Here is a 14,318-nt window from a genome sequence, read left to right on the forward strand (position 1 = left end):
ATCTCTGTGCCCTGTCTGCCTTGGAAACACAGCCGCCCCATTCTCTCACTGTGTTGAAGATTTATTTTCATGGCTTCGTTTTTCCTCCCCCCAGACTGTATTTCTGAAGATCGTTGGTTTGCGTCTCTTTTTCCTCTGTGTCCTTGATAGGAACCATGCTACCGGTTTTCTGCGTGGTGGAACATTATGAAAATGCCATTGAGTACGATTGCAAGGAGGAGCATGCAGAATTTGTGTTGGTGAGGAAGGATATGCTTTTCAACCAGCTGATTGAAATGGCCTTGCTGTCTCTGGGTTATTCGCATAGCTCTGCTGCCCAGGCCAAAGGTAAATAATGCAGACGTGGGGTTGGAAAAATTGCTTGGCATCCTTTGTTTACCTTGCAGAGAAAGCAACTGAATATTTTCATTCAAAGAACTGTAGCCTGTGTGTTACATGGGTTCCTTCTAGACTGTGGCTTTGAAAAATTGGCTTAATTCAGTTTGGTTTAGTTAACACACATTTTGCTCATGTGGAATGTCGAGGTAGATTTTTTTTTTTTTAAATTACTTCAGCTGAATCATTAGTATGCTTATTGACCTTAATAATCTGCTCCACTGAGGACCCACAAGGAAGTGAGGAGCGTATTTGAACAGATGGACTGTTGAGAGTCAATTTGCATTTATGACTGAATATCTAGTTCTGTTTCTTTTATTCTGTTTCTGATGGTTTTATGGGCTGTAAAGTATTTTTCAATGCTGATTCCCATTGCAGTAGAGAATCTTATCTAAATCGTAAAGCCGTTTACAACTGGTTCAGCTATGTCTTATTAGAACTTCCTGCAAGTTAGGAAAATGTGGCCTCTGCCTAGGTTTTATTGATGGGGTTTTATTTCCAAAATAATAAACAACCCCCACCGTCATTTACATAATTTCACAATTTGGAAAGCTAAGCTGTGAATATTTTCATTAACCTGCCTTTTAGAGGGAAGGGAATCATTCAAACAAATAACAGTATTGCTTGTGGTGGGGGCAGTTAAAAAAGAAAAAGAACATACCTTCTACTAGGTATGTTATCTGAAGGGTAAAATAGTTAGTGACATATTCTCTTTATCTGGAATAGGGCTAATCCAGGTTGGAAAGTGGAATCCAGTCCCACTGTCTTACGTGACTGATGCCCCTGATGCTACGGTAGCAGATATGCTTCAAGACGTGTATCATGTGGTCACATTGAAAATTCAGTTACACAGGTGAGTCAGGACAGCAACTCTAGGGCAGAACATTCTACTCACCTGATCATCTGAAATAAAGCATCTCTGGTCACCCTTCAGTTGTGATTTACTCTGTGTTTCAGGAAGGTTAACCCAAATTGATTTTGTTACCTTACCCCTTCTGCTTTATTTTCCTAACTTCAATCTATCATTAAAAAGCAGCCTTCCCCCCAGATGCATCGATCTGTGCAGGTTATCAGATGACAAGACTTTGTATGTGCAGTGGATTAAATGATGCATTACAAGAAGGCATTTTACATAAAGTTTACTTAAGAGAAAAATATTTTTGCATATCATGAACAGTGCCATCTGTGTACATTTTGTGAAAGAATGCCTTATTCGCTATTGCCGAGCTCTTCTTCATTTATGTATATATTTTTTTTCTTTTACCATTTTAACTCGTATGAACAGAGTCCTGAAAGGAAAGTGTTCCCACGTTCCCGTTTTTCACCATAGCTCGTGAGAAAGCAGCACACCTTAAATTGTCTTCCCAAGCACATCAGAGCAGGAAGGTAGAAGTAACGTGAAAAAATAGCCACCACAGGCAGCTGATGTATAATTCATGCATCGATACAGCAGATGTGTTGTATAAAGTAATTAACTAATCGGAACAATCAGGAGACCGAGAGCAATCTCCAGATGCATCTGTTTGATGCGCAAAATGAAATCTGTCTGTCTTAAAGGAACGTTCTGCAGCAGGATGCGATCTGGTTATAATCCCCTTTCTAATCTGTGTCTCCAATAGTTGCCCCAAACTAGAAGACCTGCCTCCGGAACAGTGGTCCCACACCACCGTCAGGAACGCGCTGAAGGACTTACTGAAGGATATGAATCAGAGTTCCTTGGCCAAGGAGTGCCCCCTCTCACAGGTACTTGGCATTGCCTGTCCTAAATGATAGGACATTGTGGGAAGCCCTAGTTGGAGGTGTAATAGGGTTCCATAGTCTAAAGCAACTGGCATCGGAAGCAAGAATCTCCCCAAAAGGCCAAGTGACTTGACTACTGGTGACTTTCAAAAATATGCGCTCTTCGTCCTGAACAGAGCCTTTACACTTTTTCTCCCTTGGGGAAAAGAGCGGAGGAAAAACAACTCAGCAGAACTCTACACTAGCTCGATTGTAGATTCCTCCTCTGAGTGCTCTGAGCTTGGAAGCTACATTGTCCTGAGAGCCCTTATTTAAGGGAATAAAGGTGGTATAACTTCCAGGCACCCCTAGGTGAGTGGGAAGGGCATTGGAAGTGTTAATGTTGAAAACTGCACCATGCTACCTCAATAAAACAAGAGTATAGTATAGTTTTTGGATACTTTGTTCATTACCAAAAAAAAAAAAAAAGAAAGAAATAGTATTTAGTAAAAAAAATTTTTTTAAGTAAGAACAGAAAACAGAAATCTCTTCCCTGTAACTAAAGGTTAAATAGTTATTATTCATCAGGATTTTGTCACCAGTTTTATGGCATTGGTTTACCCCCCGCCCCAGCTTTTTCTTTTTTTTTAGTGGGATCATATGTTTTCCTCTGAGACGCCTGTCATACCATCAGGGATTTTTGAAATGAGACAAAGATTTATTATTATTGTACTCGAGTTTTTAGAATGAATTTTGGTAGAGGGGCAATTAAAACTCTACTGAGAGATTGCCTCTGTTTCTAAATGTAAAGCCAAACATCACTTTTGATGATGCAGAGCTGATTCAAATAAAAAAGAAAGGATGCCGTGAACCCGCTCTTCATGGGCTGCTCCTGTGGTCACGACGTAACTGTGTCGTAATGCCATCTCTCAGTGCCCACACCAGTGAAGGTCATGCCACCATAGCGTATAGTTGAAGTGCTGGTCTAACTAGATTTTTACTAAATTTTTAATGTTTTTCTTTCAATGCAAGTTTAAAATGTAAGTGTGAATGTTAGTCTGTCAGTCATTTGGACTTGAACTGTATGAGTGCTGTAAACATTTCTGCAACTGAGATATTCTCAAAATGTGTTTCTAATGTGACAGCCGTGAAGATACATGGGTACCTTAGGAAGGAAGGTTGTGGCCTTTTGTGCCGCCGTTTCATGGAAACTCCATGCATTGCAGGTGTGCTGCATTACAGTCCCTCAGCTTTACTTTGTTATTTGTTAGCAATTATAGGAATGAAGCAAATGAATTAAGTTTACAATTAATGATGGCTTTTTTTATTCTTTTAAGGTAAGCTATGGCCACAGGTAAAATATTCTCTGTGTTAAGTGTCCGTTTCTTGAAAATCAGAGCAAAGTCTTTTTGTCATTTTAGCTGATCTTCTCTTCTCTCTCTCTCTCTCTCTCTCTCTCACCCTTGGAGTAGGGAGGATGTGAATTTATAACCATCGAATAAAAGTAATTTAAATTAATTAAACACAGTTAAATCAATAGGATGATATAATGAAGCAGGTGACTCTTAACCTCTGGGGCTTTGGATTTTGCAGACAACTCCAGATAGTCTGTCACTTGGTTTCAGCATTTGAAAATTTGAAATGTCCTAGAATTAAAGGCTGGTTGGTTGGTTTGTTCGTTTAACTCAGCGTTAAAATATGTATAAATACCCAGTATAGGAATCTCATGTATCTTCATGTTACTAAGTGTCCCATTGATTTGGGAAGGCAGAGATTTAAGGCATTTACTGTGAGCCGGAGAAGAGGATGCTAGCATAAGTATTTATTGAAACAGGCAGTGAAAACTAATTGTTAAATGACATCAACATTCAGCCAATAAACTCTACCTCACTATAGCTTATAAATACAATTGTGAGTTTACTTAATGTTATCATGGGAAATGAATTGAATACAGACTATTATAATGTTAAACAGAATTGACAAAATGAAATTCAGGACTTGGTTTTGGAGTCAGACATGGGTGAATTTCTATAGAGAGGCCTCGAGAGGAACATGTGGGCCTGGGTAGCTGGGGACCCTGCTGTCATCCTTAAGTGGTGAAACTAGGCTGTAACTTCAACATCAGTTATAATTACAATCTTCCTTTCTTTAAAAAAAAAAAAAAAATTGAAAAAAAAGGTATACATCGTTCAGCAGTGGCAGCAAATATTTGAAATTAATTTAATATTTAATATTATGAAAAAGTGCAACTTGTTCTCTAAATGAGGGGGTTATTTTATATTCTGCTGCATCATCTTCTATTTCTCTAGAATGAATTCGTGAATCTGATACTCAATTCGGAATGTTTTAATTATGGACTGTTTTCCATTTGCTTCTTTATTTTCTCTTCTGTCAGAAGTTATTAGTTAGAGGAAATGCAGGCACTCTGAGGCCTCAGCCCCAAATATATGCTGAGCTTGGTAAAACTGCTCTTTTCTTCCTCCCTGGTGAGATTCGGTGATGAAGGTGCTGTGGTGAAAAATGCCTAGCAAATAAATACGGCCTCAGTCTTGTACAAAATGGGACCTAACCCCAAGAAATGCTACAGCTTAAGACTTTTTCCCCTCCTGTGGAGTTTTGATTCATTTCACGTGAGAACTTTTAGCATACGATTCAGCATGCCCATTTTGCTGTACAGTAAGGGTTTGGTTTTGTTTAATATGGTGAAATAGCGCAGTCTTGAATATGGCCATTGGGTCCGTTAATGATCAGCTGGGCAGAAAGAATGTCCACCCTGTGGGCAAGGAGATTCCCTTTACTGAGGAGGGAAGGGGAGGGGCAGCCCCAGGAATTTGCCTGCGGCGTCTGGCAGGCCACGCCTCCAGTGCTCCCAGGAGGATTGTCCCCTCCTTGAAAAGAGCAAGTCCAGTTTGCACTTCCAATCTTAGAACCAGAAGATGTTATCTTTCCCAGAGATTAAAGTCAAAATGCTGGTTAGTGACTGACCCCAAAGTCCTTTCCCAAGGATGCGTTTTAACGTGTTGATTTTAAAATGAAGACTTAGGTTTTGCTGCAGTAATGTTTTCTTGGATAATCTTTGCAAGGTTTTCTCTAGCCGCAGAAATTCCATGAGTGTGCGTGGGGTTTGATTTATAACTCAGACCTTTATTTCTGTGACTGATTTCCTATCATAAATCTGCCCAAATAGATTGACATCCATTTATTGTTTTTTTCTACCACGTGTTTGTTTATTTTTGTAAACTGTTCTGAGGCATAAGAAACCCGTAGCTCATTATGGATCTGAGGTTGAGTGCTGTGTTGTTACTCTTGCTTTTTTCAGTGGATGTAGTTAGGTAAGGTGGGTGTTGTATTCTGACCTGCAAGTAAGGAAGGGAGGATAAAGTCTGACGTGGGGATAAGAAAGCTTATGGTCGTGGGAACTTGGAGGGTATGGATTTGGAAGGTAAATTGGGATTTGAAAAAGTAAATATTTTGATGTACAATAAAAATACATTTCATTCGGATTTAAGTTTCCCCTGAAGTTTTAGAAATTGAACTTGAACATTAGATAAATATATATACATTCAGTACAAGGATAGATTCATTTTGTTAAAGGTATCATAAGTAAAAGGTTAGTTATTACTTCTGCCAGACTAGTGTCTTCCTTCTAAAAATGTTTAGGTCACATATTCCTAAGGGATTTTAATCTGATATATGTGCATTTTTACCACCCTTCCCCACCACACACACATTCACATTTGTGTACGCAAACACACTAACGCTCACACATTACCACTTTCATATTTTTAAGGTGCTGGTTCTTTCTGTTTCATTTCTCACCTGGGAAAAGTAGCTCCAAGCCCAAGTCCTCCATAAAGTGGGAACTGTCGTTTTTATTTTCAAGTAGCAAAAGATACATAAAATGAATTTAAATTTGAACATTCCATTTAGAAGTAACGTGGAGAAAAATGATATTTTGGCTTTCCTTTTTCTGACAGCATCTAGGGATGTAGAATGTGTCAGACTTTTCATTAGGTACTGGCAAAACAGGCGAAAAAAGAAGCCACCTTTCCCTGCTGAAGCTTGGCGTTTAACCGTGCCCATTCTCTGAAACTTGACAATCATTTCCATAGACATTAATAAACCCCTGTGTTCAGTCTGTATTATACAAAGCACCAATTTAAAAAATCCCTATCTGTTAGGCTGTAGATATATATATTTTTTAACTGCACTTTATGTTATTTTTTCCATAATTTTTGGACCAAAATGATGTTTCTAAAAAAATTCCAATAAACAGTAATCACATTTTCTCCAGAGAATATCCAACATCAGTATTCAAATATTGTATTTCACATGAGAGTCTAACCTATGAAACTTATTCACATATTCACATACTTATTCATTCAGAAATACGTATTGACAGTCTGCTGTGTGACAGGCATTTTATTTCCTATGGAGTAATAAGGGTGACACATCTTAGTAGTTGAAATAATAGTAACTTTCATTTAGTACTTTTACAGTATCAAGAGTGTGTCTATCACCCTTAAGTGGCAGATGGTTTTACATCCCCATTTTCAGTTAGGGAAGCCGAGCCATGGAATGTTTAAGCAAGTCCCATGGTTACGGAGCAGGTGAAGCAGAGGGGCGAGAATTCATACCCAGACCCTGTGAGCTTAATCAAGTATTCTCGGATGGATGGGTGGATGGATGGATGGAAGGAAAGATAGATAGATAGATAGATAGATAGATAGAGACAGAGACCTTTTTAAAAAACCTTTCTCCAACTAATTTGATGTTTTATAAAATAGGTTTCTCTGAAGTACTGATAACTACTTACAGTTTTCCAACTGTATTTATTCTTACTGCTGAAATTTTTCTTTAATGTATGTTTTGGTTTTGTATCTTTGATTTTGTCATTCTTACATTGACTTGCTTTAAAAATACCGTCATGCCCCTAATTTAGAGTATTCGAGGGGGATTTAGACCACGGAGACTGATTCCTGGGATAATCTGGTATTTGGGAGGTTCCAAAAAGTTTGACTGTAAGAACTCTGTTGGCAGTCACTTCTCCCTGTCCTTACATCCTGTCTGGATCAGTAGGTATAATTGCGCTAATAGCCCTTTGTTTTGACCCCCAAGACAATGTTAGATATTTACATGGGAAACAGTGGGCAATTTCTCGAGTCTATGTGAAAATATAGACCTTAGTCATTCACTGGCTCAGTGTGATGACCAAGGGTATAACTGGCGGCTCTATTTAAAGTTTCCTGTTTGAGATGTGCTTGTAGGATTTTGTACCTGCCCCTTCCTAGCATAATATTGTAAATCTATTGTAAATCTTGTCGTTAAATATCATATATTTTGAGGAAAAGCTCCACGTAGGAGCTTTTCTTTCCTCTTTAAATGACAAAACTTTTCCCAGTTTTTACCCTACTGCCCAAGGGAGTCCAAGGTTATGAATATCTGCTTTGCCAGGCATGGAAGTACTTGATACTAATTGGATTTTATTACCACTTTCAGCAATTGTATTAATGGCGAGATCCATAAAGGAAATGGTAAACCAGTCTTATATGGGCAGTTGTGTGAATTGCTAAACTTACATCAGATTACTTTTTCTATCTCCTTTTTTGAACCAGTTATTACTTCACTCTAGTATCTCTCTCAGATTAGACAGTGAGATATCTGTACTGTGTTAATAATGTAATACGTAGCATCTACAATAGACGTGTCCTCCAAATTGCAAATTTTCTTTTTTGTGTCTCATCTATCAGGCTCATTTTTAGCCGGTTTATATACATAAGGGTTTTACTGTAGCTTGATATTAGTTCCCTGTAACCTTTCAAAAAAGTGAAACTTAATAAAGCATCTAACTTCAAATGGATTGATCTCAGATATTTTATGGCCACTATCTTTTCACAAGAGTAAAACATAAAAGAGTTTAAGCCATGCCGATTTAGAGGGTGCTTTGACAATGTGTAAGCACTTCATTTTCACTTAATAGATTTTTACCTATGCTTTGTTTTAGATCTGAACAAGTTTCCTCTGACCTCAAAATCACTAATGCAAGGAAAATTACCATATCATGAGTGCATTTCCCCTATTTTTTTCTGATTTGCAGAATAATAAATACTGCCAAGGCTTAGGAGTAGACATGGCCTGAGAGAAAGCCTATTAAATGCTATTTTCTAATTTTTTTAAAAAGTTAACCAAATCATGCTAATCAATCAGATTTTCTTGCTCAAACAGAGCTAGTTTTAAAGTGCTTTTGGAGTGTCTTTTGTCGGAATGACTACGTAAATTTCAAGTTGGGCTTTACCTGGGTTTGCTTTTTAAACCTGTTCTATTTCATGTCAGATTTTGGTCCCAAACAAACTCATAAACAAACAAACAGAAAACCGTAAATTCAGAATAATCAAAACAGATACTACACGCACCCGATTTTTCCCTCTTTCTTTGGAAACTGCTTGATTGTAAGGTGCTCTGAGTATTAGAAAACATAACAGAGCCTTTAACATAACAGGAGAGAGCGTCAGCCAGACTCCGCAGTTCATTGCCAATTGAAAGAAGGAACGCTCTTGCTGTTGGGACCTTTAAATCTAGACTTAAAAGTTATTTGTTCTGCTTAGCATTTTTAAAATGGTTCTATTAGGAATTGTATGTGCTTTAGTTTTAATTTTAACTCATAATGATTGTAAAGCACCCTGGGATCCTTGCATGAAGGGCGCTACAGAAATGTAAGATTGTAGTGGGTTCTAATATGCAGTATTATTATGGGGTGCTGGAGTTCCATTCTGGACAATTCAGGAGGCTGCAGAATTCTGCATTGTAGAGAAGGTGGCTGACTTAAGAATCTTCTTCCTTTCTCTCATTCTTACTCTAAAACTTCATCCTCTTTAGTCATCATCTTTTTCTTTCTCCTTTTCAAAAGACTGTTCTCTTGTATGGCAATATTTCCCCATGAAAATGCTAATCTAATTTAGTTTACTCAAAGAGGTTAAAGAGGCAAATGATGTGTTGAAAGTTAAGAACGATTAAAGCTTTCATTGTTAGCACCGTTTGAGATCACATTCTTAGCTAGATGACAAGACAGGGTATTTCCTCATTGGGTGCCACCCGACTGTCCTCGCTCGGCTTGTCCCATTTTACTATCAATCCAGCGCTTATTCCTATGCAACTGAAAAACGTGGAGCAAACCAAAACGAGTATTAACTTTATGAAACGTCACAATAAATATGTCCCCAAATGTATTGAATCTCCTCGGTTATGTTAACATAGGGCAGTGCTTGATCTCATTTTCTTTTTATTTCTTAATGGAACTATCTTTGGAAGTGATATATTTCATCAGCAACTGCTGTTTGCCATCACATAATTAGTAAGCTAATAGCATTCATTCCATGGGAGTCAAGAATGTGAGCTCTGTCGTTACTGCTCTGTAAATTCAGGCAAGTGACCCTCCATGCCTCATTTTTTAAATCTATACAGTAGCAAGATGATAGTACCAATTTTTCAGGATTGTTTGGAGAATTACATGAGTTAATACTCATAAAGCATTTAGAACAGCGCTCAGTTCTAAAGTACAGTATAACGTTACTTGTTTTTCTACAGCGTGGGGATTGAGAGTTTGAAATGGCACTTGTGGGTCTAAGAAACTTTGTTGCTAACATAGAAGATTTTGATACAAGTGTCACTTTTTTATGGAAACAACCAAGAACTTTTCATTTGTGAAAAAATTAAAGGGCTGTTTTATAACTCATTCTCACCTTTAAGGAATGCTTTTAGCGCCGTTCTTAGAGTCAGTGTAAAGGTCTGATGCATCTTAAAATGCAAGTGGGGGAAGACTCAAGCATGATGCTTTATATAAGCACATTTGCAAGTTAAGCAGATGTGGTATCTTAGACTGGATAGTGTCAAAGATGCCTGATGGGGACTGTCCTCTGGATGTGAGTTTTCCCGGTGTTCCTTCCTTTAACTACCCTCGACGCCCCCCCTCCCTACATCCAAGGCTCTGTCCCTCCTTTATGACCCCCCAATAGCACTTTCCACTTAGTTTTGTAATTATCTGTGGACTAACTCCGTTCTCTGAGTACACTGTAATTGATGGTCACAAAGGGACTAAGTTTTATTCATCATCACATTCAGAGATCTGACACATAGTAGGATCTCAGGAATATTTGTCAGACCTAAACAGCCTCATAGAATTTTCATCATGTTTATTTTGTGAACCTATAAACTATGTCAGTAGTTTTATTAGTAGTATTTTATATGTAGTCTTATCTATAATAGCCTACTTTACAAAATATTTTTCCTATTACTCTTAATTCTGAATTTTTAATTTACCTTACCAAGAGCAAATCACTTCTACATTTTCCTCTAAGAAAACCTACTGATATTCCAAGCTGTCCCATACTTTTGCTTATATTGTTAATGTTCTTGAGTATATGTACAAAACTTCTATGTTTGTAAGCAGATAATAGTCTTGGGAGGTACAAGGGACCCAGAGATCTAAACACTGCTATAAAAGACCTAATTATACGTCACTGTTAAGCACACTCTTTAACAACATATTTCTGTGCACATTTTAAAATTTTTCTTTTATAATCAACTATGTATTTCAGCTTGGCTAATAGGTTTCATTTTGTCTCAATTGCGTTATATTTGAGATCCATGCTTTTTTACTATTAGTCTATTTATTTATGTTTGTCTATTTCTCATAGTTAAAAAAAAAAATAAAGCGGGGGGAATGCCAATAGCAGAATCAAATGATTTATAGACCAAGATGCTGACACCGCCAGGCTGGAAATGCCAGCAGTTAGTACCACCCCGTGTTAGCTCACAATGTCCCTCCCTCACCTGAGGTTCCAGAGGCCACATTTGGCATTGGAGACTCCGTTTGGGGCTATAAATATATAATGTGTAAAAGTCAGCTGTGTGAAGGTCCAGAATCACCTGAATTTAGAGAGAGCTGCAAGTGGAGATAAGTGTTGAGCCATTCCAGAACAGGCCTCAGGGGCTTGGTTTGTCCACCCTTCTGCAGGAGCACCAGCTCAGCCTGGCTCTCACGCCCCCGGTGATGGACGGAGCTCCTTACTTCATGACGGACAGCCCATCCAGCACATTCTTTTTACCATTTCACCGTAACTCCCAAAGAGGTGATTACCAGTATATGGCATTTTCCTAAACTGTAAAGCATTTTCATAATACTGATAGAGGTGAGCTAGGTTAATTTGATTTTTCTCTGTGACCTCATCCAGAGGTGACATTGGTTTATATTTAGTAGACGTGGGAAATCTTGGCTAACAACTAACAACTAATAAAACACAGAAATCAAGGACATGATTTAGCCCTCAGTCTCCTGTGAAATCTTGGATCAGATCTGGGTGTGATCCACTGCCCACGCAGTGGGCTCCCAAGGGTTTGTGCAGACCCAGAAGTTCCAAGCCTCTTTTGGGGAGTATACATGTGGGGAGAGCTTCCATCGGTTTCATGAGACTCCCAAAGAAAGTCTTTGGCCCCATAAAAAGCTAAAAAGCAGTCTTACTTTTCTCCCCAATTTTTAGGCAGTGTGGCTTAAAAATCTAATAGTGTTCATACAAGGAAGGAAAGAATATAAAATCTGTGAAGAGTTACAGAGTCTAATTCTAGTATTTACTTTTGGAAAAATGGATTGTTCAAACTACTTTAGTTCTTTTTTTCACTCTGTGGCTTGAAGTTTCTCAAAATGCTTTATTTAGGACCTCTGGAATTGAATACAAATTTGGTATCTTTTCTGCTATTTCTAAGTACAGATATGAGAAATTTTAATCTCCATAGAGAATGGGAGATTTAACCACACAAGGGCCATCAGAGCAAGAAGAAGCAAGCATTCCCAGCACTCAAGATTTAGAATCTTAGGAAATGATTTTTGCTATAAAATCAAATAAAACTCATTAGATTTAGATTTATCTAATGAAAAACTTGTGAAAATTCTATTTGGAGTAGCATAATGTTTAATGATAGTGAGTATATTTTTAATAATCATATTATAAGCAAGATACCAAGGGACTCCAACCTTCCTAAAAAATAAAACTGTAGTTGGGGATGTCTGAACAGTGAATGGATGATGGGTATTACAATCGCATCTTCTTTAGTCACTAAAGAAGACCCTGTAGGACCTGTGTCTGGGAATGCATACAGATCTCATAGAATCTTCAAGCTGTTAGAAGAGACCTTGCAGATTATCTAGTTCATTTCCCTTCATATTGCAGATGAGCAAACCTAAGCCTCTACGTGCAGTTAATTTGAAATATTACATGCCCTTAGTAACAGTACACTTCTTAGCAAATATTTTCTAATTTAAGCTCTTTACCAACGTATTCAATTCGTTTGAATAAGGAGGTTTCAGTAGCGTTAAGAACGATCTAGACGGATACTTATACAAAAAGAATAGAGAATCTGGTCAAAAGATATTATCTGGGCCTTATGTAAAATTACTTTAATTTTGCGGAAAAGCCATATGAACTGTGAGCCAGCGTTTCCTTTAAAAATGATGAATTGGCTATTTAAACCATTACATAAAATTCCTGTGCTTCGAAACGGTCACATTTTCATCTTTAGGAAATGTAGTAAGAGAATTAAAACAGAATTGCCCAGGTTCTCTTTGTGCTTCCTTTTGTATTCCTTTGGAGCTTTGTACCGAGTTTCTATTTTTAGCACCATACAAGGGTGACTTTGTGTGACGATGCCATTTTCAGGCACCGGGATTGATCAAGATGGCAAGAGCCATAACTATGACAACTGGAGTTTAAGTAAAATTTAGAAGTGATTAGTCTCTTCTCAACAAATTGAGATGCCGAATATGCCCCAATTGTATCTCCCAAGAGAATAGCTTAGAAAGCAATAAAGGATCCAGAGGGAAAGATTTGGGGAGCATAAGCTAACATCACAAACAGAATATGACACTTAGAAATCCTGCCATTTGCTTCCCATAAATCGAAACCCGATTCCCTTCCTCCCCTCCCCACCCCTCCCTCAATACCAGATGGGGACTACCTGTGAATTTTCAGCAAATTCGTTCCATGTCACCATCTCCTATGATGCCTTGTTTGTAGTATTTGATATCCTTTGGGATGAAAAGAAAACCCCATTTACTGAGAATCCCTATTAAAACAGTATTTGAATGTGGAGTTGATTCCATTTGACCTGAAGTTAAAATTTGACCTTTTAAGTTTCCCACGTGCATCTAAAACCCTGCTGTGAAAATTCAGGCCATAGGCAGGCCGGACCTAGAGAAAGGGGAGGGCCAGCTGAGTGTGTGAAGTTACACTTGTCAAAAGATAAAAATGTAAAGGAATAGAGAGCCAGCAGTTTGACAGATTGTTCAGTAAATGCTCATTTTATTGAAAATTATAAAAAGGTGCTTAATGTCTCTGTGCCATTAATACAATACATAAAAAGGTTACTGTCAAGATTAGTGTTCCAACCCTGAAAATTAACTGCGGGGCTTTATAAAGCATCACTGTGTGTCGCCCGAGAAGTTAAAGGTTTCTGTATATACATTCTGCACGCACAGACATTTATTTCAGAAAACAATTATTTTAGACTTCATGCCAAAGACATTAGCAGTGATGTGCTTTCATTTAAGACATGGATGTACCAGATATATATTACAGACAAGGTAGAACCATGAAAAATCACCTTACAGAATTAAACCTGTACAAGATGATTTCCCTTGTGTCTCTGGAGTATTCCGATTCAAAACATACATTCCTTCCTACAGAAGAAGATATTCAGATTCCTTAGTTGAAATTAATTAGCATTCAGAAACCAGATAGCATGTTTTTGGGTATTCATGAGATCTCTGTTTGAAAAAAAAAATGTTTTTAACTTGTAGAAATGTGTTGCAACACACAGATGGGAAGAAAAAGGAAAAAAAAAAATCTCTTTAGCAAGCACTGTGTGTAAAAGGAATATTACATTTTGCACGCTCCTGATTGCTCTGTGTAAACAGTTTTTGACATCTGTCTTTATAGTTTTCGAGGAGAGGAAGACTTTGTTAAAAGAATCATTTTTATACAGCAGTCCCCATTTCAGTCTTGCTTTACCTGTATTATGAAAGCAGATGGTCTGCATGTCTTTTGAATATTTATAACTATCAAAAACAATCTCTTGCTATTCACCCTTAGGCTTATGAGATGTCAGGACTGTTCTGGTTGAAAAAAAAATCATCTTGGGTGTTTACAGAAAGAGGATTACATTAAGCTGAAATG

General features: G+C 37.7%; 1 protein-coding gene across 7 annotated transcripts in view; it reads left to right on the top strand.

Annotated features, from left to right (window-relative positions):
* SATB1 (SATB homeobox 1) overlaps window positions 1-14,318 on the top strand; it is a 99,580-nt gene that overhangs the window by 28,343 nt on the left and 56,919 nt on the right. For all 7 annotated transcript variants that reach the window (XM_057545637.1, XM_057545638.1, XM_057545636.1 and 4 more), the window contains exons 3-5: window positions 151-327; window positions 1,102-1,228; window positions 1,995-2,118. In XM_057545637.1, the coding sequence (XP_057401620.1) occupies window positions 151-327; window positions 1,102-1,228; window positions 1,995-2,118 (428 nt within the window). The remainder of the gene's footprint in view (window positions 1-150; window positions 328-1,101; window positions 1,229-1,994; window positions 2,119-14,318) is intronic.

This window comes from Balaenoptera acutorostrata, chromosome 4 (assembly GCF_949987535.1).
Source record: "Balaenoptera acutorostrata chromosome 4, mBalAcu1.1, whole genome shotgun sequence".
In the NCBI taxonomy this organism is placed as follows: domain Eukaryota; kingdom Metazoa; phylum Chordata; class Mammalia; order Artiodactyla; family Balaenopteridae; genus Balaenoptera; species Balaenoptera acutorostrata.